This window comes from Pavona decussata, unplaced genomic scaffold (genome assembly GCF_977016875.1).
Source record: "Pavona decussata unplaced genomic scaffold, jaPavDecu1.1 SCAFFOLD_79, whole genome shotgun sequence".
Classification (NCBI taxonomy): domain Eukaryota; kingdom Metazoa; phylum Cnidaria; class Anthozoa; order Scleractinia; family Agariciidae; genus Pavona; species Pavona decussata.
In genome coordinates, this window is record NW_028145497.1 from 631,024 (window position 1) to 656,597 (window position 25,574).

Here is a 25,574-nt window from a genome sequence, read left to right on the forward strand (position 1 = left end):
CAAGTCTGCCGGAGTAAATGTAATTTAGCTAATTTGGAAAAACAAACAGAGGAAGTCGAAACTTATTTGTTTATTTTGTGATCTTCCATGATTCTGTTGCGGTGTCTTTTTCTATTCATCTGAATCATCTTTTTCTCATTATTATTTTTTTGTTTCTTAATTCCTCCGCGCGCAATTGGATGTAAAGCCGGACTAGTTATGTGAGCTTAATTGTCTTCGTGATCGCTTCAACTTACATTAATGTCTACTATTTTCTTGTCATCAGAATGGTGACAGAGTTGGCGGAACATTTACGTAATCAATCAAGCAAGCAATTTTGTTATCATTAAGAATTTCAATATTTTTTTATGTCTGAATCTTTTCGTGTGATAACTTCTTTTTTGTTTACCAATTTCAGAGTAATTAAAACGTCATGTTAGTAGCGAAATGGTGAGGTCAGAAGAAATGCTCCAGTTGCCAGAAGCTCTTTTTATTGTGTGTCCTAATTTGAAACGAAGAAGCAACATTTCAAAAACAAAATACATTGTTTTGATTACTTCACTTAATTTAAAGTAAAGAGGGGATTTTTGGAAACAAATTCATCGATTTAATTACCGACACAGAGAGTATAAACAAGAAACGTGAAAGGTAGAATACGATAAAATTAGATTCCTACTTGTAACATATATGTTTACCTCATCGCTGCACTTAAAACTAGAGCGATAACGAAAATCGTCATCCAACCTAAGGGCGGAAGTTTGAGCAGGAAGTACTGTAGTATCCATTATTTTAAAAAGAACTATTTCGATGCCTAATTAGTGATATCGCAATAACGATGCAATAACGATAGTTATGTTACTTATTTTGTGCTTTGATTAATTAAGGTAACTATCTTGTTGGATTAATTGCTAGGGTTAGTATATAGCGAGGGTCGACAAAAATGCTAGCATCCTAAAAAAAAAGTTTAGGATTGATCGTGGCCTCTTATTTATTTATTTATTTTTTTTAAAGCTTTGTCTTCTGAGTGCATAGAAACAAGAAAGACGGAGTTATCTGGCTATGAACAACCATAGGAAACTCATTAAAATTTTATTTCAATGACGAAATCGCGGCTTATTTATTGGACAACACGTACAATAATCTTTATTATTAGAAGGATACTAAATCATTGAAATACTGAACTCGAGCTGTGCATCATCGGGTCGGCCCTCGTTAAGTGAAGAATTATGGAGTTTCTTTTCAACCGAAGATGAAACTATTGACAGCTGTGGTAAGATTCAGCCATCTCAACTAAAAATAACGTTATATATTAGATCTTAATGGGATTTATATGTTTTTTTTTTCTAGACCTTGGCAGTGATTCTTTGTGGACTTTTTCTAGCTCAAGGAGAACAGGGGGTTGAAGGTACTAAATAAATGCATAAAAAGTGACATTAGCACCGTTGTAGAGGTATCTCACAACTAGGCTCTAATGAGGACGCCGTTTAATAAAGAGAACGGTTTTTAACTATACTAAAGTGTCAAAGGTAGGGACTCCAGCAAAATAACACAGAAAAATCCTAATCAGTTAATAATTTAACCTATTTAAGCTGTGCTGTCACAAGACCGAACGGTATCAAATTTAGGAAGGCTCTTTAGCCGCGTAAATATAATGTGATGAGAACCAAAAATCATCTCATTTTGGGTCAAAGGTGAAGCTATGAAAACGATGAGATGCCAGTGCAAGCAAATGTATTTCCATCGCACAGCAAGCTTAAAACCACAGAGTTATCATTCTTAATTATTAACATCGTCTCAATTTCATTCAAATTTACACAAGATACGTTTCTGATGACCTCGCCAATCCTTAAGTTTACAAAAAAATATTTTCAAAAATAGTACAACTAAATGTCGTTTCGTTGAAAAGGAGAACTAATTAAGTCTGTCTTTAAGGCTGAGCTTGTCATTAAAAAACTGCATGTGTCACCGTGTTTCAAAATCGGATATCGGCATACCATCGATAGTGAAACCACATTAATGATTCAAAAAATAATGACAACGACAAAACATTTTCTAATGATCGTCGTAAATAAATAAATCAATAAATGACGGAGTCTGCTTCTTTTTTGTATCCCTAAGCTGCGGCTAGGCCGTGAATCACAACTATAATAAAATTTGAAATAAACAGCCTCTCAACTTTGCCGTGACAACTAATTATCATCTTCAACATTGAAATTAATTGTATCGCGTCGCTAACTTCAAAGAGCTTCCTTTTAGAATTCGAGGAAACTAGCTAGTCCCCTGTCAGTTCACTTCCCTTCGCTTTATTAATAATATGATTTACCTGGGCCGTTATTCACTCATAACACATGCAAATGATTGTAAATTGGAACCTTGTTTTGCCTAAACGGACGAAACATTGAGTAAATAAAGTTTAAATTATCAATTCAAAAGAATAATGATAACATGACAGGGGCACCCAACGACAATTTTCTCTCAGGTCCTTGGAAACGTTATTTTAGGCGATCTGGAGTGGCTTTAAAGCTCTATAGGTTCATTTTAGGCAGCGCTATAATATTTTTATCTGTTCGGTCATTCAAGGGGAACTTGAGTCTTTTCGAAATTAGTAGGGCATTTTTGTCCATTTCCCGAAAACTTTAGGTCTTATTTCCTTTCCGAAAATCTTAGCTGACCTTTTTTCGGTACCCGAAACAACATTTTTATCAATCCGAAAACACTAGGCCTTAAATTTCCCATATCACGAAAGTTCGTGGTAGGGGATTAAGGACCTTCCGAACAGATAATTTACCGAAACGATCCGTTGCGTGCCCCTGACATGAAACAGTTAGGGAGAATTAGGTTAGATATGACACCACATGTGGTTTTTACCCAAAACTAAAGATTATGCACCGCTCCCCATATATCTAAATCTAGTGGTTTAAAAGCATGCCACTAAAGACAACATTTGATATGGCTGTTAAATACAAATAGCAAATTAAAAAATCCCTTAAACAGAAAGATATTTTTAGCTGTTGGATTTTTTTTGCCACTAGTGTGTTCAAAATAAATCTTTATTTTAATGAGTACGTTGTGAAATTCATTGATTAGTTAAAAAAACCTGCGTCAATTTGGCCATTGTGCGAACTAATATAAAACGTACATTATTCGAAAATCCTCCATAACAGTCAATATAGAGAATTATTTTTCATTCAATAACGTAACAAAACGGCTATGTGGTTATCGCACAAAGCCAAAATATTTTATCCCAACAAAACTGTGTTTTTTCTCGGTTGTACTTGTTCCTGTTTGGCCCGACAAACAGAGCTACCGCTGATAATCAGGGTGATATGTTAAATAGGTTTTGAGAAACGAACGTTAAAAGTGGCAATATTTCACAAGGAAGGAACGCGGGAGGCTTGGGGGAGTAACATCCAGTCCCTCCACAAAACATCGTTTATTCTGGAGTGCGAAGGGTTTCAATAGCGATTTATTGTGACCTCGGAGACATTTGAGGGCGAAATATTTTCGCATGACATGTGCCGTTTTTATTGCCGGGCATGGTAACAACTATTTACGTCTGTCGGCCAAAATATTGAAATTTTTTAAACAAAATTCGCTGATCTGTAATGCCAGTAGCTGTGTTTGAATTGTAAAAGTACTAAATCAGCAATAAATAAGATAAAAAGCAAACCTGATTTCACGGTTAGAGAAGATATCTGACAATCCAACATTTTGAAAGGTACGGTTCAACAATATATTTCCCTAACCGTTAAACCAGGCTTGCATTTTATCGTAACTGTTTTAATTTGTAAGTTTTCTTAGTTCATTTATTTATTCAATTTGACTTTCCCTGGTTTATTTTAGCAATCCTTGACCAGTTTTAATTGATTTCCGTTGCGAGGCGATTTTCTTGAAATCGAAAAATCCAAGATATACAGGAAAAAAAAAAAAAAACGACTACAGACTACTTGTAACGCCTTCATCAACATGTGACTGCCTTACCTTGTAAAGGACACAACGGCCCACCTATTTGATGGTGATTCTAACCAGTTTGCATATATGTCCGATTACATTAAATTGAAATGGCAGTATCACTTAGTATATGTTGAGCAAATTGTCATGAGATGTGTCCTAATATGATGGAGTGCAACAACAGTAAATATCGCCGGCGTCCAAGTATGAATATGTGCATTTACAGGGATATTAACTGGCTAGTGTCTCCAGGACATTGCAAAATTCACCATTTCAGAAATTGTGTGGGATCAATTGCAATACTGAATACTTTGTCTAACTGACTCAATACCTTGCGCCTCGATCATTTTCTATAATTATTTTTATCATATTTCATATTTTATTTTGCTTAAATTTACCCATCCTGAAGTGATGGAAGGTGACGATTCCTATGATAAGGGTTTCCTTTTCTAGGCTGCTTTCGATTGACTGTATTCACCGCAATTAGAATAAGCAGAACAGCTATTAGATTTGCTCTTTTTAAGTGAATTTGGGAAGACTTTTTTTGGCAAACTTTCGCTTTCATGTGGTAACCTAATAGCAATTTTGTATTGTAGTAAATCCAATATCCTCTCGTGAGGGATTTCTTGTCATCATCGAATGTATTTCTATTTCGGAATAGGGTCAATCGAACAACCCTTAATTTTATTTTTCAGAATGCCTTAGACCAGTGCCTTTTGCTGTGCACCGACAACAACTTAGTGCGTCATCATCTCGTCACCATTATCCAGCCCAAGATGGGATGATAACTGAGAATGTGCTTCACGCTTGGTGTGCCGCAGAGAGGAACGAAAAACAATGGCTTCAAATAGACCTGCAAGAAAATAAAGATATCATGGCGTTTGCTCTGCAAGGCCTTTATCAACATTCATGGGTGGAATCATTTTACATCCAGTACAGCATTGATGGTGAAACATGGTATTGCTATGGTTCTGATAAAGGCCACAAGGTGATATGTCTGAATGAAGTTGAGCTAAAAGAACTCAGGCCTTACTAAATGGTCGTTAATATTGCGATTCGGAATTGTTTCCTTAGCTTCAGTTATAGTTTTAATTCCAAAATAGACTTGAAACTAGAAACAAGACATTCAATATTTCAGTCCAAGTCTCATTTTTCCACAGACTGTTAGCTAAAACATTAAACAACACTTGCTTGTTAAATGCTGAGAGCGTGGAACATTTTTGTCGGCACTCTATTTGCGTGGGTCATTATTATCATAATGAACACTAAAAATGTATTGTTGGTTAATCTGTTATAATTAGTAAATCCAGCAATTCAAAGGTGCAACTAGTTCTCTTTTACACTAAAGGAGACCCTGAGCGTGATGACACCCAGTTCCTCCGATAGTTGAGTATCCGGTGTCAACAACAATTACAAACCCCAATCTGTAATCCAACCTACGCTAATTTGGCACGCCGACAATTCCTTGACAGAGTTCCCTTGGAGCACAGGAAAACAGAAGAGTTTCGTTTACAGATGTCGTTGGGAATTTGATCCAATACGATGTACCATTTCTTGATACGGTCCTTGCTTTCCCTTTCCCATTTTTATCCCCTGTAGTGTTGTTTACTGAAGTTATGAGTTATTATCTAAGGAGGAATTTAAGTCCATTTATTACGGGGAGCGATTGAGAATAAGGGAAAATTGCAGAGGAAAAGAGTAACGTAATTGTTATAGTTAGATGTGCATATACACTGACATAGGAACAGGAATTCCACCTGATAAGTGGCTCCAAATTGTAGCTCCCCCACCCCCCAACCCCTTACCACCTTACGCACCTCAATTTAATCACTCAGTCACTCTTGCTTTCGTTCTTTTTAAGATAATACTATTAATTTTCAAGGTAAAAAAAAAACCGACATGAGTCATGTTGGCTCCTTACAGCCCCGAGCGCTCACTACGTTCTACAAACATTTATTCCTACTCTGTGATCTTAATTTTTTTTTTATGGTTAAAAGGCTTTTTCGTATGTCCAACCAACTTTGTGGAAAAAAATTGCCCGCAAATGTTAGGAATTCTCAGTCCTGAAATGAGCAAGAACAACGTTAAGTTTTGGCTTTTTAAACGTTCTTTTTAAATTGTAATTAAGTGTAATCTTACTCCGATTTTAGCAACTTATTTTAAGTTAAAATACTATTGTTCTAAGTTGCTGTTGGTTACGTGCGAAACAAACATTAATACTGTTGTTATTTTTATTATGCTAGTTGTATACTGGAAATGATAACTACAACACCCAGAAAGTATACGTGCTTCTCCTTGATTCAATTTTTGCCCGATATATCCGGATCAACCCACGGTCTTGGAAAACTGACTTGTGTTTACGCACTGAGATATATGGATGCCCATATGACGCAAACAAAAGTTAGTATATAATGACTTTTATACTAGTTATGCAACGCTTTCGAGCGTTTTACTGTGAAATATCCCACTTGATTTTTCTCAGTATACACATGAGCACTTAGGCGAGTGTGGATTCAAGGAAAACTCAAGTCACGAGTGGGATATTCATGGTATACCACGAGAAAGCACTTCATAAGTAATAATTTAGCCCACGCCACTCGTTGAATTAACTTTCCTGTTCGACGTCTGGTTCCAGGAATTCAAAATTAAGGTCAAAGCTGGAGTATTCTTCTTCCATGTTTTAGTTGTTGCAGTAATTTTTTTCTGCCGAATGAAAATTTTGACCTGTCGCAGGCTCTTCAATCGGTCTTTTGGCGTGAATAATTTGTAGGCCGCGAGGAAAGCCGGGATTTTTTCGTGGAAAACTACCCGTTGCATACCGCAGAAAATATGCAACGGGTTTCTAGCTTTCTGATTGGCTGTATTCTCTATGGCATAGGATAAATAAGTAGTATTTCTTATTCATATCCACTCAGTACCTACAAATAGCACATAACGCACAAATTAGTGTTCCTTAGTTACTGAAGATAACAAATAGAACGTAACTAAGCGATTGAATTTCACTATAAATTTCCGAACAGTAAAGAGCACTCACCTATTAAAGGCGAATACAATCAGTGCTACCAAACTCTGAAAACAGGAGGCGAGAAATTTTGTTACTGTGTTATTTTTATGTGGCTGTAGGTGTTACCACAACCACTCACACTACCCCTCCTTTTACCACTGCCACCACCATCAGACCGATCACCATAATTATTACTAAACGCTATTGCCACTACTAATACTACTACTACTACTACTACTACTACTTCTACTACTACTACTGCTGCTGCTGCTGCTGCTACTACCACTACTAATTATTACTAAACACTACTACTACTACTACTACGACTACTACTACTACTACTACTACTACTACTACTACTACTACTACTACTACTACATAATTATTACTAAACACTACTACTACTACTACTACTACTACTACTACTACTACTACTACTACTACTACTACTGCTGCTGCTGCTGCTGCTGCTGCTACTACTACTTCTACTCCTGCTGCTGCTGCTGCTGCTGCTACTACTACTTCTACTCCTGCTGCTGCTCCTCCCACACTTCTAACACCACTACCACCACTACTGCTGCTGCTGTTACTACTGCTAAATTACACCGTAATACTTTTTCAACTAGAACTCCCCTTACTCATAAACGTACACTAGAAATAATTGGAAATGTACAATTAACTTTCAGCGTACGACGTCCGACCGCCTATGTACAACAACACCTGTGGTCTTGAAGAACCCACTGAGCCACCAACCATCCCGACAGTAGCTCCTACCACTACGGTGGAAGAAAAAATTGTAGGTGCGTGGTATTTACGCAATTATTAAATTAGAAAATCTTTGGCAGTCTTGGGAACAAACGATGTTTTGTCATATCATAACTGCCTTTTATATTGCCCAGTAGAAATTATAATAGCATGCAACGTTAGGAGACTAGGAAAAGGGTGATTTAAAGAACTCAAGCCCATGTTTTACACGAATGTCATGCAGTTGCCTCACCAATTAAGCCAGCAAATCTTTGGGATCAGTTTAATATCATTTAACAAATAGATTCCATTTTGCCTTGCGTGTGAGCCCTAAGGCCTGGTTCACACTGGCGACAGGACCACGGATGCGAAATCGCAACCGGAGTCGGAATAGGAAGAACTTTCTGACCTAGTGTGAATCAATACGACGGAAGCAGAAACGGAAGCCTCGCCTTCGTTCAAAATCAGCGCTTTACGTGTGACTGTACTTTAATCACAGACTCCTCTAGGCCAAACGAAATACGAATTTTACACTGTCCATTGTATAAATGGGCGAAAAACCTTCGATCACGGCTAATTTGTGTCACCGAATTTTATCATTGCTAACTGTAGTAAGTAATGAGAGCTCTAGCGCTCGCCTTTTGCTAATGTAGGCCTAGTTTAATTTTAATCCGGAATTCGACATCGCGCGTGGCTTGAATTTGATGATGGTTTTTCTATAGATTCCCGGCTGTAATTTCCAAAACAGTAAGAATCATTTCTATCTTCCAATTCAATGTGTAATTTGAAGGCCTTAAGTTGGACATTCGAAATGCTGTATTTACCATTTATCGTCGTTAAAGCAACTGTAGCGGCAAGACAATGGGCATTTAGATATATCTCATATATAGTTATCCAAGAGAAAATAAGGGGACACATCACAGAGGAAGACCACAGTATAGACCTTGGGATATGTGAATTTTTCTTTTGAGTTATCTTATTATTTCTCTCTTCCCAGTTGTGCCGATTACGCCCTTTGAAATTCTTCTAAATGACAAAAAGCTTCTTCCGGGCGATACAATCAAAACTGCTGACTTTTTCCGCATTGGCGTCGGCTTACACGAGGGAAATCAGGTTATCTATGATTGGAAACTTGGCAAGGAACATTCTACAAAACCGTCCAGGAGCTTTTGGTACCGGTTCAATGGTCCTGGAGTTTATGATGTTGAAGTCACAGCGTCCAATCCAAATAACTCATACACGAACGGAGGCACTATCGTGGTACAAGATACCATAGAAAAACTCAAGTGTGTTTCAAAAACCGTTGCTGTAATACCGATGGAGGGTGCATTGATCAAATGGGTTGTTTACAAAGGTAGTGTACATGCATAATAGCAGGAATTTCACTGTGTTACAGAACCTTTTTTTTAGTCTGCTTTAGTCATTCATGTGTAGTTTGCAGCATTTGGTTGATCTATTCTTGACAGAAGCGTTTCTCAAATAAGCTTTTTCCGAGCTACTTTGAACCTCATTATGAAAGCGGAGTTTAGTGCATAGATTTTATTATGAAAATTACTTTTTTTATTCATAAGCAAACAAAACTAATTTTGTACTTAAACTAAGCCTTGTACTTAGCCTCGCTTTCGCTATGAGGCTCAAAGCAACTCGGAAATAGCCAATTGCTTTCATTTGGTGAATATATATTGCTTCCAAAAATCATATTTTCTATCCTTATATATTGAATTTCTGTTTAGTTGGAAAAATGTGAACGAGTTCCTATTTGAAGGAAAAATCATTACAATGAAAAATAAGGGCTCTTTCACACTTGTAACACAAACGTACAGTAAACGGGGAAGCGGGGGTGAACACAAGTTTGAACGACAATAACTGAAACGTTGTTTAAAAGAATTTAGAAAAAATGACTTGGTCTTGTGTTTGAATTTGTTTTGAACATAGCCACCGCAATCGCAAATAATCATGTCCTGTCATCGATTCCATTTCCGTCGCACGTGTAAGGCAGCCGTAAAACAAAATAAAATACGTAGATCAAATTTCAACTAAAAGTGACTTGCCGTGTCCAAGGAACTGGAACATTCAAGAAATGATAGGGTGGAAAAAACTGAATAGTGGATGTCATAACGTTTTTTCTAGAAAGCCCTTTCGCGTTTTCAAGAAGATGTTAGTCTTACTGGGCTCTTTTTGTAATTGAGCATAACTAAAATGCGATTACACTAAATAATTATTAAAATAGCTTGACATAGTCACTAAACTGTAGGTTTCATTACCATTTTTGTAGGGACGAATGTGACATTCACCATTTCCACAGGCGATGGAAGTCCCGAAAAGGTTCAGGAGAGTTTCAGTGATAACTTTAGAGAATTTTTATTAACTCAGCAATACAGGAGCGTTGGTACCTATAACGTATTGATAAAAGCAAGAAACAATGTTGACGAGAAAGGGGCAAAGTGCACCGTTATTGTGGAAGATCCAATAGCGAACTTGTCTCTCGAAGTTCCACCAAAACGAATTAAGGATGGCTCCAGAGTAATCTATATTGCAGTCGGTGAGAGCATCACAATTGAAGGAGAGATCACCAGTGGCACAAAGGTTTCTTGTAGCTTTAATTTTGGGGAGACAATTCTAAAGAAGGACACTGACGTTTACAAAGCAACGCATATCTACAGACAAACAGGGAACTACACTGTAAGTCTCACCTGCGAAAACCGAGTCAGTAGCGCACACAGAGAGTATTCTAAGAGGATTGTGGTTCAAAGGGATGAAAAAATGAGCAATCTCAGAATAGTGGTTGATGTCACAAGCAAAGGACAAAATTCCGTTTTTATTCTCCGAAAAAGCACTGGAACAGCTTTCTTGTGTAATTGGACATTAGGGGACGGTACTACTTTTCAAACAGATATCTCAGACATAGATGTTCCTGTCTCTCATCAATACGCTCAGGAGGGACCGTATGACGTTCGGGTTAGCTGTATCAATAAGCACGGGACCGTGGAGGCCAAGACCATCGCCTGGATTCAGATTCCCATTGTTGCAATAACTTGCCTTTCCTTACAAATGTACGTCAAAACGTTAGCAGAAGCTACTTTTAACATCTCAATTCTTTCTGGATCACATGTCACTTTACAGGCAAGCTTCGAAGGCAACCAAACACAAACCCTTTCTTTAAATGATGCATTCAATGACTGGAAATACTTCATTGTAAAACACAATTTCACATCAAGTGGCTTTTATGAGGTCAGGATTACGGCATCTAATCGTCTCGGTGTACTCACTACGGCATGTAAGCCAGTGGTTATAACTCAGAACCCTCTGGGTAACATAATTCTTATCTCCGACAAAACAATAATCAAAGTTTCCAATGAGGTGACATTTAATCTCAAAACATCAGTTGCTGAAGAACTACTACCCACCAATGCATCCTGCTTATGGTCCTTTGGAGAAGAGTCGCAGGTTCTCAAAAGACGATTAGTATTTAACATTCATGGAAGATATACTGTACAACATCGTTATTTAAAGGAAGGTAAATTCGTTACTCAAGTTGAATGTTCAAATGAAGTTAGCCAAGTTTTCCTAGACACAACTATCACTGTTTTGAAGCCAGTTAATCCAGTCATGAAAGTATGTCTTCATTGCGATCACTCAACGAAAATTGAAATTATTGCATCCAGGAAATACTTCGCTCTTGGCGAAGTAGCAACGTTCTGGCTAACTTCTCAAGATTTTGACAGAGCCTACCGCTGGAAGATGACCGATCATGGAGATCTTGGCATCACAGAGAAACCTTATTTTAGCGCTGTTTTAAACAAAACAGGGACCTTTACTGTGAGTGTTGTGGTAGATAAAGTTGTTGAGAGCTCATTCGCTTCCGTTACGTTTATTGTACAGGAGAAAATTGCAGGAGTTTCATTCACGTCAAGTGGATTCACATGGCTGAGGAGTGCGACTCACTTTAAACTGATCTTACCAAAATTTAAATACGGCGACTGCTTTGTTATAACATTCAGGAAAACATTCGAAAATATCACGGACTGTGCCTTAAGTAACATTGATAGCGTCTCAAGTGAATCAAGTAAATTTGAATTGGTTTTTAATCGCACTTTCTTTTACGAGGACAATTTTACTGTTTGTGTGACGGTGTTCAACAAAATATCCCAGGAAAAAATCTGTTTGCTGATTGAGGTCGCCAAGCCTGTTTGCAAGATTGAAAGCGTTTCAATATGGGACTCTAAAAGACAAGTAAATGGCAGCAATGAAGATCCAATTCAGGAAATAGAATACAATAAATCGCAACAATTTCAGCTCGAGGGCCATTTCATCAATAGCTGTTTGCTTCCAGATTCAAAGGATACCAAATTATCATGGCAAATTAGGCGAATTACCTCTGGAAGGGAAGGAGTACAGGGCGGAAGACGGAAACGACGTAGTATAGAAGATGCTCAACTCATCTGGGAATCTGATGGTTCACAGGTTGTAGTCTTTGCTCTCTCTTTAGAATACGGCAAGTATTACTTCGTCTTCACTGTGGAATTGACAAGCCCTGACGTAAAAAATCTGTATGGGCGAGTAGTTGGGAATGCTGTGTTAAAAGTCGAGATTGTACGCTCGCCAATCAGCGGCAAAATAGCAGGTAAAAGATTCAGAGAAGTTGATATTGAAAAGGAGCTCCGTTTAGATGCGTTCTTTTATGATCCAGATGTACCACAAGGAAACGGTCAAGCGGACTTGAAATTCGATTGGTACTGCAAGACGCATGCTCAGCCCAATGACCCCTTTGTTCATTGCTTCGACCAAGGAAAGAGTTTTGACACTTTTCCAATAGGAAGTTCTACGGTGCTTCGTACCAGCCTAAAGAGATATGTTGCAAACAAAACTTACATATTCTACGTAAAAGTAACAAAGCAAGGCGATGATCGCACTGCTTGGGATGAGGTGACGGTGTTCATTCTTCCGCCAGGGCCACCAGAAATGACGATAAGGTATGAAAGGAATCACCTAGCGACAGTCGCTACCCTTGCGTTTGAAAGAGCTCGTTTTCCAACCTTAAGCATGTTAAAGTTATTCAACATGCATGCCGGAGATTGATAGCTTATTTACGCAATAATGAAAATTTTAAAAGCTATAAAGATGTTAATAAAGCAGATACCGTAAACTGCCGATTATAAGCCTTGGGCTTATACAACTTCGTAAGGGCTAATTATCCGGGATAAAAAATTGTTTCGAAACGAGCTATAGCAGTGTTGATCGAATAGGTTTTTTTCATTTACTGGTTTTGAATTAAGCCTTAAAACGTCATAATAAATCGAATTCATTTCAATGTTTGGAACAAAATTAAAACTAACAACACAAACGAAACTGTAACAGCACTTTAATGATATTTTACAACGAATTGAAGTTATACGGTAGCTAGAAGGGAGCTTATACCCGGAGAATGGGGTTAAAGCGGCAGTGTACGGTATTGTCTTAGGCTACTGAAGAATTCAAAGGAAAGAACGGCTGATTAATATTTGGCAGAAATAATACAACAACACGTGTTGTTCTGCATCAGTAAAATATTTATGAAAAACTGACAATATGGACAAACACGGACTCAAAAATCAAGTATCGCTATGGTTATTCCTGATTTGATCATCTTAGAAGTAAGAAAGCTTTTAATTGGTTCTTTTGAAAACAATACTGATTCATGGATTCCATCGTGAAATATTTGTTTTATTTCGGTTTCATCCAACAGTTGCCCTGATCGCGATTGTTCCGTTAACCTTCAACCGTCAACAGATCTTAAACTAGAGGCTGTTTGTGAGGTCCAGTGTATATCTTTTCAACTTACATATCTCTGGCAACTAAAGATAAGTGATGGAAACCAATGGTCACCGATGAACATTCCCGCTGAATTAAACATGGAAACAACAAATCGCGACTTTATCGTCAAGTCTTATATTTTTCGAAACATTTTGGGTCCCGGAGACGAGTTTCTTGTCCATTTGGAAGTGCGAAGGGAAGGAGGAAGGGCTGCCTACATCACGAAGACTCTGAAAATCAATGAACCTCCCAAGATTGGAAATTGTTCTTGTAGCCCACCGACAGGAGAGCTTTCTAACACTGAATTTCAAGTTTTCTGTGATGGCTGGACGGACCCCGATAAACCACTACGTTACAGCTTTAGATATGGTGAGGATGAAAAACCGCTCCTTACGTCTTTAGAAAACCCTAGGGCTTCAAGGAAATTTCGGATATACAAACAACTTGCAGAGGATATTCCTTCAATTGCGATACCGGTTAAAGTGTCCGCAGCAGACGCACTCGGTATGAGCTCGGAAGTGGGATTCTCTCTAGAGGTATTGTTATCTTATCCCTTTTCTTTAACTTTAAATATTGTACCGTTGGTATTATGTAATGGTTATTCCATGAATATAAGCTAATGCAACCTCGTTCCCAGGGCTTTGCCGTTAAAAATTAGTTGGGGGCGGGAAAAGACCCTGGAAACGAGGTTGACGTTAATCCTATTCAGCCAGGGCACTTTTTAAGTTCCTTAGCCTTTGTAACTTTAAACACGGAGCGATCCTATAAGACCAGGCTGAACAGTTCAGACTGTCAATCAGAAATCCCAAACGCGCGTATCGGATTGGTTGATTACCAAAGGTCTTATTTTAGCACGTTCAAGTTCCCGCAACTTTGATTCGAAAGGACGTGACGAGTCGGCGGAAAAGCTGTTTTAGTTCGAATTATTTTGTTCAAAATCAATCCAACGAACATGGCTACAGGAGAAGAATTTAGAAAGTTAAGTTATCCGTCTATTTTGAGATCGGAAATTCATTGATCGGCTGGTAAAATCTTATCTTTTCGAGATATTTCCGAAATGATGAGGGTAAAGTTCGTAAACAATAAGTGGCCCTGTATTCTGCAATTTAGCCAACAAACTCTGTCTCGAAATAGGTTGTTCTTCTGAAACCGGTTTCCGAGATGGAATCGCTTCGATCCTTTGTGTCGTTTAGTGGAGGAGAGCTAAGTAAAGACACAAACTCGCGGAAGCGAAGCCTAGAAGAAACAACGGAACGGGCAACGGAGGAGAAAAGTGAAATGTCTCAAGCGGTGAGCGATCGCACGGTAATCTTTTTGAAGCGGCCTCTCTGTTGCTTACTGTATAAACTTAGAATATATTTAGTACTGGCTATTTTCAATACTGATGTGAGAGCCATTGCCATTATCATTTCATCCATAAGATACATGAGTGCAACATCAGGTCGTGTTTTGTTTATATCTTTGGTGATTTTTCGAATTACCAAATTATGCAAATATGCATGATCAGGTACGAAATGTGTTTAGATGTTTTTATTTTTGACTTGTGCATAGAAGTTTAGAATCTATTACTGCCACTTCCAGCGGATTAGTAGAGTTAGTTTTCACGTACGTGATCGATAGATACACAAGCGGTAATGAACTTGAACCCAACATGACGACTCGAGCGGCCGTTCAGCGGAAAACATCTGCCAAATTTTGAAAATCCCGCCAGTTTTGGCGAACAACACAGACTCGTTTGGTTATCGGCATGTTCAGATGGAGGGATACAGATGTCCAGTTCGTCGCAGACTTCAGTTTATAGTGGTTTCGATCTTTTACTGTGTATTTGGTAGAAGGATTTCGAATTTCGAGGTAAGTTTTGTATAATCTTTCGATTGCGGCAACGAAAATTGATCATTTCCGTTCATCTCGCTAATTTCTGGTCTTTTACAAGATATATAGTTAGAGTTTAGCTTATTTTTATTGATAAATCGATTCCCTCTTCGATTTTACAAACGATAGTTCTTCTCTCTTTTTTCCTCGACCGTTACCGACGTCATCAACCATTATACCGATCATTTTGGAAGCCAACAAAGCCCTTCAAAGGGGGCGTGTCCTTCCCTTTTATAGGATCGCTCCGTGTTTAAGTACGTTGAAGCCATGATAATTAAACCTGGAGCGTAAAAAGTACGTCTAAAACAGTTTTCTTTGGAATCTGCGAAATGGGACGATGTCGTCGGGATAACGTCACGATTCTTAGCAGACGCCATCTCGGATTTCTCGATTTCTACAAAAAGTCCAGAAAACCGTTCATTTGATCCAAAAGTAATCAAAAGGAACAATGAAATGCAAAAAGTTGTATAAAAGTTTAAAAAATATAACGACGGTACATTTGACATTTCACACAATGGTAGTGAAATCAATTTTTTCGCAAAAAAAAAAAAAACATGGCTGTCAAAACCCTGTTTTTAAATAGGCAAACAAAATGCCACGTGAACAAAACGTAAAAACATACCAATTTATTACCCGATAAATTTTATAACAAGACAGAAAGTTTGATGGTGTTTGCCGGAATATTAAAAGATCATCGAGGACGTATTTTACCCTCCCCCACCTACAAAGTGTAATAAAATTAACCCAACTGACCAATTTCATTCTTCGTCAGATAGGGAATAAGCATTGACAAAACTAGATAAGGTGTTGTCCCATGTTTAATACTTCTCTAGTTTACATTCAGAAAAAAAAAAAAAAAAGAAAATGAGAAAATCACCCATCTTACTCTGTTTCTAGTAGATATCTTAAATTTCATTATTTTGTGTTCTCGACAGAGTTTAGACATCGCATCTGATGTGACAAGAACGTTTTAGTTTTTCAAAAATAGATTGAAGGAAACTGATTCATATTTTCTAAAACCTAATATAGGAGAATTTGGTTCTATTTTAGAAGTTATTGTCCTTTTTGCTTAACTTCCTTTTTATCAGAGCATGAAACGACTTATGACGTTTTTACATCTCTCACTTCTCTTCTTTGTTGTCCAATTGTTGTCATAACACTTTGTTGGCTTGACAAGAAGGCACAGTTTTTAAAAGATTATCACTCTTATCTATGATAGCTGAAAAATGTAAAGAGGGCTCCAGTGGACCTTGATGCTGTTATGAACGGTTTAGATTCGGACAGTGAGAATTCCACCACTGACATTAGCAACCCAGAGCAAGCTCGAGAGGAGACCCAAAAAGTTGTAAATCTCTTAGAGCAGCTTTTGCTGTCAAGTGGCGACGAAGACGATGATGATGACGAGTCAGCAGGAAATGTTCCATCAGGCGGGAACGGCCATGATAGTAATGGGCAAGGACAACAGCAACAGCAAAAGCAACAGCAACAGCAACAGCAACAGCAACAGCAACAGCAACAGCAACAGCAGCAACAACAACAGCAGCAGCAACAGCAACAACAACAGCAACAACAACAGCAGGGCGGTGGCGTTGGGCAATACAAAGTTGCCACAGCAGTGACTATTACTTTGGCACCAACTAAGCCACCTATGTCACCGAAGCAAATTAAGCGTGCTAAGGTAAGTCATCGGTGTTTGCTTTTGCTAAAGTGATAAAAGTTTAATTCGTTAATTTTCAATGTTGTCGCGTTTATGGCGACGGCACCGCCCACCGCCATTACAACAGTGGCATTGTGAAAGAAAAGGCTTTCGCGATAATAAATGGTTGGTGTTTTACTTTGCTTAACACCAGCTCCACATAAGCCAAGAATAAAGCAGTATTCCAGTGTTCATAGGTGGTACTTATCCAGGGAATCCCGGAAAAGTCTACCGCGGGTTTTTGACTCGTAGACATCCTTTTATTGTTACGTTTTGTACCTGTTTTGACGTTGACGTGCTTGCTGATGTAGTGGTGAAAGAGTTTCATTAGCTTTATGATCATTACTCTAGCTTTTTATGGAGGATTTTGGTGAAGGAAATTAAAGGATTAATAACTATTTTTAGGGCATTTCAGTGATGGTTTTGCTGAGAATTATTTTTAGCCCAAATATTGGTGCTTTTAAAAGGGGATGAAAAAAGGGACTCGATAACGGCTTTAAAAATTCAAACGCCAAGCAGACGAGCTCTAGTGGAGTGAAGAATAGGAAGAATTCAGTGGTATCAAAGTCGGTCAGCTTGCATTACGCGCATATGTTATAAGTCGCTTGGCATGCAATTAAAAAAATCAACCTCCCACTGTTATATTTGAGGTTACTCGATTGATCAGTGAAAATCGTACCTCTTTAAAATTCTACAGTAGTTTGTAATTGTAATGTCCACAAATTCCTGTTTCCCCGGCTGTTTTAATTGTAAAATGTACATGTAGCTATACATGCCTTTTGTATTTTCAGAAATACTACATAGATCCCTGAGCAAAACTTTCCCAATTTTTCGGAGACGGGCAGGGCAGTTTTACCAAATTTGGTAATTGTCAGTAGCTCTGATGAAGTGTTAATCTGTTTATAAACAGATAATTGAAAAGAGTATTTCCAAGCTGAAAGCGGTGACGAAAGTTTTAGCAACTAGCGAATCCACTACAATAAACGAGCTGCTTGTTATAAGCGACGCCGTTGTGAGGGTGACGGAGAATAACAAAGTGTTGACCCAAGATGCACGGGTAAATATACCCAGTTGTTTGATAGATAGTGAATAAATCCGTTAATGCTACTGATGTTTGGGAATATAATTCTCGTATCAGTGATTAAATAGCCTGGCAACTGTCTGAGAAGTGAAAATTTGAGCAAAGTTGTAAAGAATCGAGTCTCCGCCGAGAGTTTTTTTTTATTCGATGCATACACACTAGATAGTCAGGTTAAGGTTTTAAGGTTTTTATTATTATGCACTATTTCAATGGTTTACGGCAAAAGGAAATTACAATATATAAGAAAAGTAACAGTATTAAATCACATAAATGTGAAAAGTAAAATGTGCGCAGTGACCAAAGGAGCTTAGGCTTTCGAGTTGGTCACTGCCACGTGCAACTAACTGGCGTATAACGTGCAACTAAATAGAGCAAAAAAAAAAAAAAAAGTAAAGAATAAGAAAAGTGCAATAATAGAAACATACTACACAACAACAACACAACACTTTATTAAAAATAGACGGTTACAAGGTGCTTATATACCTACCCGCAAATAGCTGAAGCTAGTCGAGGCGGGTAGGTATGTTTATACTAAACTAAATACAAATACATTTGGTGTTTACAAATGAATTGACTAAAATAAAAGTCAAATAAGTAGTAAACAAACAAGTAACACACAAAAAAGGGATTCGCTAGCTGATAGAAATTAAAGGATTGTTACATATTCAGAAGCTTTTCATTATTTCAAGAATTGAAGAAGGTGTAAGGTAAGCATTTTCTTTTTTTAAAATGTTGATAAGTATTTCATGTATTTGTTTTTTTGAATAGTTTTCTGTTGTCAATAGAAATGATAATTAATAATGAGGGCAGTACCTTTTAAATACCCACAATATTCATTGGGTATTTAAAAGGTACAATTTGTACTGCTTGTAGAAGCTATAATATGAGAGCTTTTTTAATTTGGAGGGAATTTTTTTCCCAAATTTTAGACCCTGCAAATGCAAAAGTGGCAGCTCCGTAATTATTCATTACACTCGGTCGATGAAAATTAAGGTTTGATACAAATCTGGTGTTGTAGCTATGAACTTCAGAGGCAAGAGTTAGGGTTCCTTTGAAACTGTTAGGAATATTAGCAGTATTGTTAGTAATTTTATGTGTGAAAAGGGCCACCTTAAATTTGTAAATGTTTTCAAGTGTAAGAATACCTAAGGGTGGAGGAGATCATACATTTCATAGTCCTACGATTTCGCTAGAGCTGATGATGGTCACGATTTAATTGGAGGCAGATGAATAACAGTTTATTATTTTACTTTATATTTAATCACATCGCAATTAGATGTGTAACTTTAAGACCTAGAAATTTTACTTTCTTCTCCGGTTTTGTGCTCGTTGATAAATTGGGTAACATATATTGTAAGAATTGTATCATGTCACCTCCGTCACGTCATATTCATGTCACGTCATGTCATGTATCGTAAGCTGAGTAGTCAGACTGTATGTTCTTAAATGTTCTCAATACCCTTCTTGAACGTGGCCAGGAGAATATCGTAGCTTACAGTATGTCACTGATATGCATTTATACATTGTTGGCTGTTTGACTAAATACACATTTACTCCAATAATAGGTTTACCTTCCAAAACAAAAGGATGAATAAAAGACATTCTTACTAAATTGCAGACTGTAGATTTTCACAGTGTGTTCTAAACTTCTGGCCAATGTCATAGTCAATTCTCTAAGAAAATAACGTTCTTATTAAACAAAACTTGAGAAAGCGTTATTCTTTCAGACTTGACAATTTTTGCGTTAACTTGTGGAGGTATTGTTTAGTTTAATGGTCTTTAATTCATTTCATTCCTGTCACACCTCTAAATGTCTACGGTCGACTCGCAAATGACACTAAAATTGTAAGTTGTATTTGCAATTATAATTACATGCACGCATCATAATTTTCCTTATGACCCTTCATTGTACACGCCAGTGTGAAATTTATCTAGACTAAAGGGGAAGATCAGGACATTGGCTCGAACGTGAATCGCACTTCTCTTTCATTGGATATCGCTTTTTTTCTAGGACAACAGCATTGAATTGATTTCTAACATAGTGGATGCTGTTGCCGTTGACAAACCAGGAACTACAGTTTCTAGCCTGGAAAAAATGGCAATGACGATCGTAAAAGCTGCCGTTAACCTGCTAAACAGCATACTGAATGGCTCACCAGTTAGCCTTAATGATCCAGTTTATAGATGCGACGACGAAGTGAAAGTAAGTATCTCTCTGTGTATGGCTCTTCTCTAGTAGGCGTCAGGCATAGTTTGGGGGGGGGGGGAGGGGGGGGAAGCAACTGAAACAGAGCTGAGGAGGAGTCTGGTGCTTCCCAAGAGAAACTCCGTTTGGTGTCCAGAGCCTGTCCCTTAAGCTATTTCCCGTGTATTTTTTTTTTTTTTTTTGCGATTCTCAATTGTAAATATGTCCGATCTATAGTACTAAACAAAGGAAATATTTGCTTGCAAATAGGATTTTTATGTCTCTTCTTCCGAGTGAGTAGCTTTCAGTTCCCTTGGGGCCTGGGTGGCAGATATTCACTTTTCAGCCGATACCCTTTAGGAGTCTTTTGCTGGCCATGTGACCAGGCATCCACGTGAGTGTTACTTTCATCATGGGGTTGTGCTAATTATTTGTAAGGGAAAAAAGGCGTAAATGGGTTTTATTATTGTCTTCATGTCGTATATCATGTCGTATAAACTGTTTCCAGCATAATCGATGGATTTCAACAACAACAACAACAACAATAAAGCAGAGAACACAACAAAATTAGAAGGTTTCGAAAGCTGGGGGCTGAATTTAGGAATTCTAATTTTAATAACTTAACCTCTATTAACGAAAGTCAAGTAAGTTCAGCATACAATTAAGTCCACATAGCACGGTGGTAGAAGCAAAGGGGTGGTTAGAACCCCTCTTGGATTTGAGAACGACAACAACAACAACGATAACAACGTTATTGAAGAAATACAAAAGCATTGATCCTAAGACTACTAGACGCACTCTAGTGTTTAGCAAAGTCGGATATCTAGAGTCATATTTAAATGGAATACGGCGTAGTGGTGATATATTGTTGCTTTTTGTTCTCTTACACTGTATTTATTAGTTATTTTAAGAATCATTTACCCAATGGCTACGACCGACGTCAGTTATTTGTGTTGGATCCGCTATCTTCGAATTTAGACTTGTAGCCTATTACCAGATCATTCAACTTCTACGAACATTTTTTGGCAAAGAGAAAGTGTAACTGCTGTTTTATTTAAGTCAATTGAAGGATAAGCTGATTCCTTAGAACGTCAGCATGCGCAAAGCCAAACTATAAACTATGTTTTGTCTTTCGATCCATTCGTTTCTGCGTTGTTGTTGTTGTTGTTTTTAATTAAATCAGTGAATGAGCTGTGTTAACTAGCTTTCTTCATTTGGGGAGGGCGGTCGGTAGGCACTTTTTTTTGGGGTCAGTTATAACCACGTTATGAAGGGATAGGCAGATAGGTGGTGAGACAGAATGAAAAGCGATAAAGGAACATTAAAAAAAATTAACTATGGTTTTTCTGAATTTTCTTGATATTTCTGTTGTCTCAAAGGAGAAAGGAAGAGAAGCTGCCAAACAGATTCTTCAACTAATGAACAAATTGTTCACGGCTATTTTAAAAGCCAAGTCACCAGGTGATCCAGACACAGTAATCAAAACTACAAAAATGACAGTGGTACTCCGTAAGGAACTGGTTAACACATTGAAGAATGGTTCCATACTTGGCAGCGCGCTGGGACAGTTCATACTTCCAAAGCTAGGGTTTTTTCAGAAGGGGAAGTTTGAGGACGATGCAGCGAGTCTTCAGGTAAAGCCCTGATCAAACAGGCATTCTAGGTGTTGCGGAATATTGCAGGATGTCACTCCGTCTTGCTCGGGTATCGGTTTTATTTGAGTCCGTTACTTTATCTAAATTAATTTTTTTCCCTCGTCAAGACCAGTTTGCCTTGCACTTCTCGTGTCACGCAAAGTTTTACCTTTTATTATGCGAAGGAAACTGGGTGTGGCTTATAATTCCAGAAACATGTCACCTGTTGTAGAATGAAATTTTGCGTTTTAACGCAGGTTTGGGACTTAAGAGCGATGATACTTAATAAAACGTTTCAACGTTTTAAGTACCTAAGTAATAGGTACCAAATATTTTAAGGGCATTTTAAAATATGTTATTGTTAGTTGATATTCAGTGTTTCTGTTCCTGCCCAACGATAATTTAAAGTTATTCCCTTCTGTGATCCAAGGGTTAATGATACTCTCTCACCTCGTATATAGCTCACTAATAACCTGTGTAGCTCTAGGTACTGTTTGTTATTTACTGTTTGTTGGCAAGGTCTTGTTACCGGCGCAACCTCTCCATTTCTTTAAGTCCTTGTGTCTTCATGATTGGCCGGTCCGCGACACAAACAATTAAAATATTTTTATTTGTTTTGTTTTCGTTTCTGGAGTGAAGAACATCGGTAGCCTTGCGACCAACGTCTAGACCTCTATCAGTCTTTGAGATAAACCTCAAAGACACGCCCACGCTTTCTTGTTCTTAGGTATGTATTTTAACATTTTTCTTTAAAAATGACTTAAACAAATAGTCCCAACTCCCCACCTACAATGTCCATTTTTTTCCACATTTTCTTCTAATCATTACAAACGTCTTTTCAGATGGTCGCCTTTGATGGTAACCCATATGATGATTGTGAACGAGGAGATAACGTCAGCACTTCAGTCGTTGCTTTGGAAATCCAACAAACGGATGGCAGCAAGGTTAATTTAAGCGATCTACAAAGAGAAATAGACATCAGAATTCGTCATCAGATGGGGCCCTTTGACTTAGATAACGAGAACTTTGTACTGCGAGTCAATGGAACATCATCTCAGTTTCACACCTTCAATCAAAGCCTGGAAGAGATTGCAATAGCCATAGAGTTCTTCTCTAAAGATGACGAAATACTAGAGTGGAAATTAATGGTGGCACATGAGAAAAGACCATCAGTACAAAATAACCTAGTTTCCTTGTCTGTTCAAAGAAACGAATCAAAATTGTTTCTGTTAGAGTCAGGTTTGTTTATGAAGAAAGGAACACATTATGTTCAGGTGCAAGGAATACCAAGCCGGCCTAAAGATGCTAAATACGTATTTAACGCGTCGTACAGCCTTAAGATATCTTCGTTGACATGCTTCTTCTGGAACGAGATAACAGAGAAATGGAGCGGTGCTGGATGCCGAGTAAGTTTATTTTTTATTTTTATTTAAAGCCCACTTTATTTATTTAGTGCACAAACAAAGTACAACACACTACTTAAGAAATACTTCTTGTGAAGTGGTACTTACTATTTGCAATATCGTACTAAAAAAATACGAAAGTACTTAAAATACGATATTACTAACAAAACGAAACGATACTTACGCTACTATAAACAATAGTGACATTACGATACAATACAATTACTTACAAATTGATAAATTTAGTTAAGTTGCTTACAAATGGATAGTAACGGTATTTGCATTTGCACAGCTAGACTCCAAAAATTAGTTGTTTAAAAATGTTGGACCATTTTTTATTAAAAGAAAGTAGTTTATTTGTCGTAATCGCAATATATTTTTCTAATTCAATTTTTTCGTTAACGAGGGTGACAAAATCTGTGAACTGGGGTCTTTTGTCATCTTGTACTGCGTCAATGAAAAGAAAAATTATGATCAGGTGATTTAGGGTTAGACCGGACGATGTGAATTTTAAAATCCCATATATAGTTTCGTTTTGCTCCAACGCAATGTTTCCTCTACATATAGCGTTGTACCACTTTGTAAATTTATTCCAAAAGGATTTATCAATTGGACATTCCACAAATAAATGGAGTGGTGTCTGATCAATATCATGGCAATAACGACAATCGGATTGCTGTTTCTTTTTCATCTTGTACAGAATTTTGTTTGTATACAGGATATTATGAACTATTTTATATTGAAACATGGATAATTTTACCTCATTTGTGACACGAGAAGGAAGTGAGTAGATGTTTTGCCTTTCTTGAAAGATGAAACCGCGTTCAATGAGTCTTCTCTCTGCAGTTGGAGGAGGGAAGTGCTGGTGATTGAGTAAAGTATTGTAAATTGTTTTACATGTGAGCTTTTCGATTGCGAGTGGTCTTCTACCGTCAACTGGCAGTTGACGGTGGAAGACATTCCTGCTTTAGAATAGTATTCCATTCCTGTGGTATTGCAGATAGAAGGCTATAATACTGTAGAAAATTACTCTTGACGTTGTATTTCTGCATGAAGGTTGTAAAGTCATCAAGGTGACACCTTCGTTGTCGAAAAGGCACGAGAGATTTTCAATGCCTATTTTTCCAAACAGGGAAAGAAACAGAAAAGTTGTTTACTCGAATAAACTGATTGTTCCATATTATTTGATTTAAAACGTCTCCTTTTGTTTTTAATTTTTTGCTTTTAGTTTTCTGGCAGTGGGAAATTATATCTCGACAGAATTTTGGTAAGATTTCATCTAGGGGTAGATATTGAATGTTATAGTTACACCGGAAAAGAAGGGTGCCGCCAACGTTGGAAAGTAAGGATAGTGGGATAGATTTACATGGTCTTTTATCGTTAGCGCACAGGCGCTTTATCCAGATTATCTTCAAAGCTTTATCAAATAACGTAAAATCTAACATGTTAAGTCCTCCCTCCTTCTTATTTTTGATTATAGTGGGTTTTTTTTTTTTGAGTTTTGGATTCTTGTACTTCCATATGTGATCGAATATCATGTTATTAACTTCATCGGTAAACCCTTTTGGAGTGTCTAACACGCTGCAGATAAATGTTAGTTTGGATATTGTCAACGTTTTGACTACATTTACTCTTCCATATATAGATATATCTCGAGGCGACCAAATGTTCAGTGTCTTTTTAAGTTTAGGTTTAGGCAACTTTTCAAAGAAGTTTTTTTTAGTGGTAAGTTCTTCATTATACGAAAAATATACACCCAAGGAGTAGACAGGCTATTCACTTAATTTTAGATTTAGAATGGATGGAATCCTTTCTCTGACGCAATGATCCCAGCCAAAGTGTTTCTGATGTAGATTGGATTATTTGAAGACCAGAACAGTTTTCAAATTGCTGCCGAAGATCAAAGAGCTTGTGAACAGACCGAACATCTTTAACAAAAACAGTTGTGTCATCAGCGTACTGGGTTATTTTTATAGATTTCAGCTATTTCGATCAATTTGAATACCTTCTATTTCCCTTGAGCGTTTAATTACATTGCTTAAAATTTCTACACAAATAACAAACAAGATCCCAGAGAGTGGGCAACCATGTCCAACACCTCTGTTTAGATTAAAATGTTTGTTGGCAAAGCCATTGTTCAAACCACAACTTAATATGTTATTATACAAGACTGGGATCCATTGTCGTAATTGAGGACCAAAATTAAAAAATTCCAAGGCATTTTTGAAGGTA

The 25,574-nt window shown here is 37.5% G+C and overlaps 1 protein-coding gene across 1 annotated transcript in view; it reads left to right on the forward strand.

Moving 5' to 3' along the window:
• The first annotated feature begins 1,080 nt into the window (after positions 1-1,080).
• LOC146476142 (polycystin family receptor for egg jelly-like) overlaps positions 1,081-25,574 on the forward strand; it is a 36,006-nt gene continuing 11,512 nt past the window's right edge. Inside the window, exons 1-13 of the mRNA XM_085114959.1 lie at positions 1,081-1,249; positions 1,327-1,384; positions 4,626-4,918; positions 6,174-6,330; positions 7,621-7,734; positions 8,676-9,032; positions 9,954-12,651; positions 13,404-14,007; positions 16,563-17,021; positions 17,950-18,096; positions 20,132-20,323; positions 21,685-21,939; positions 22,782-23,345. Coding sequence (XP_084971085.1) covers positions 1,229-1,249; positions 1,327-1,384; positions 4,626-4,918; positions 6,174-6,330; positions 7,621-7,734; positions 8,676-9,032; positions 9,954-12,651; positions 13,404-14,007; positions 16,563-17,021; positions 17,950-18,096; positions 20,132-20,323; positions 21,685-21,939; positions 22,782-23,345 — 5,919 coding nt within the window. The 5' untranslated portion in view covers positions 1,081-1,228. The remainder of the gene's footprint in view (positions 1,250-1,326; positions 1,385-4,625; positions 4,919-6,173; positions 6,331-7,620; positions 7,735-8,675; positions 9,033-9,953; positions 12,652-13,403; positions 14,008-16,562; positions 17,022-17,949; positions 18,097-20,131; positions 20,324-21,684; positions 21,940-22,781; positions 23,346-25,574) is intronic.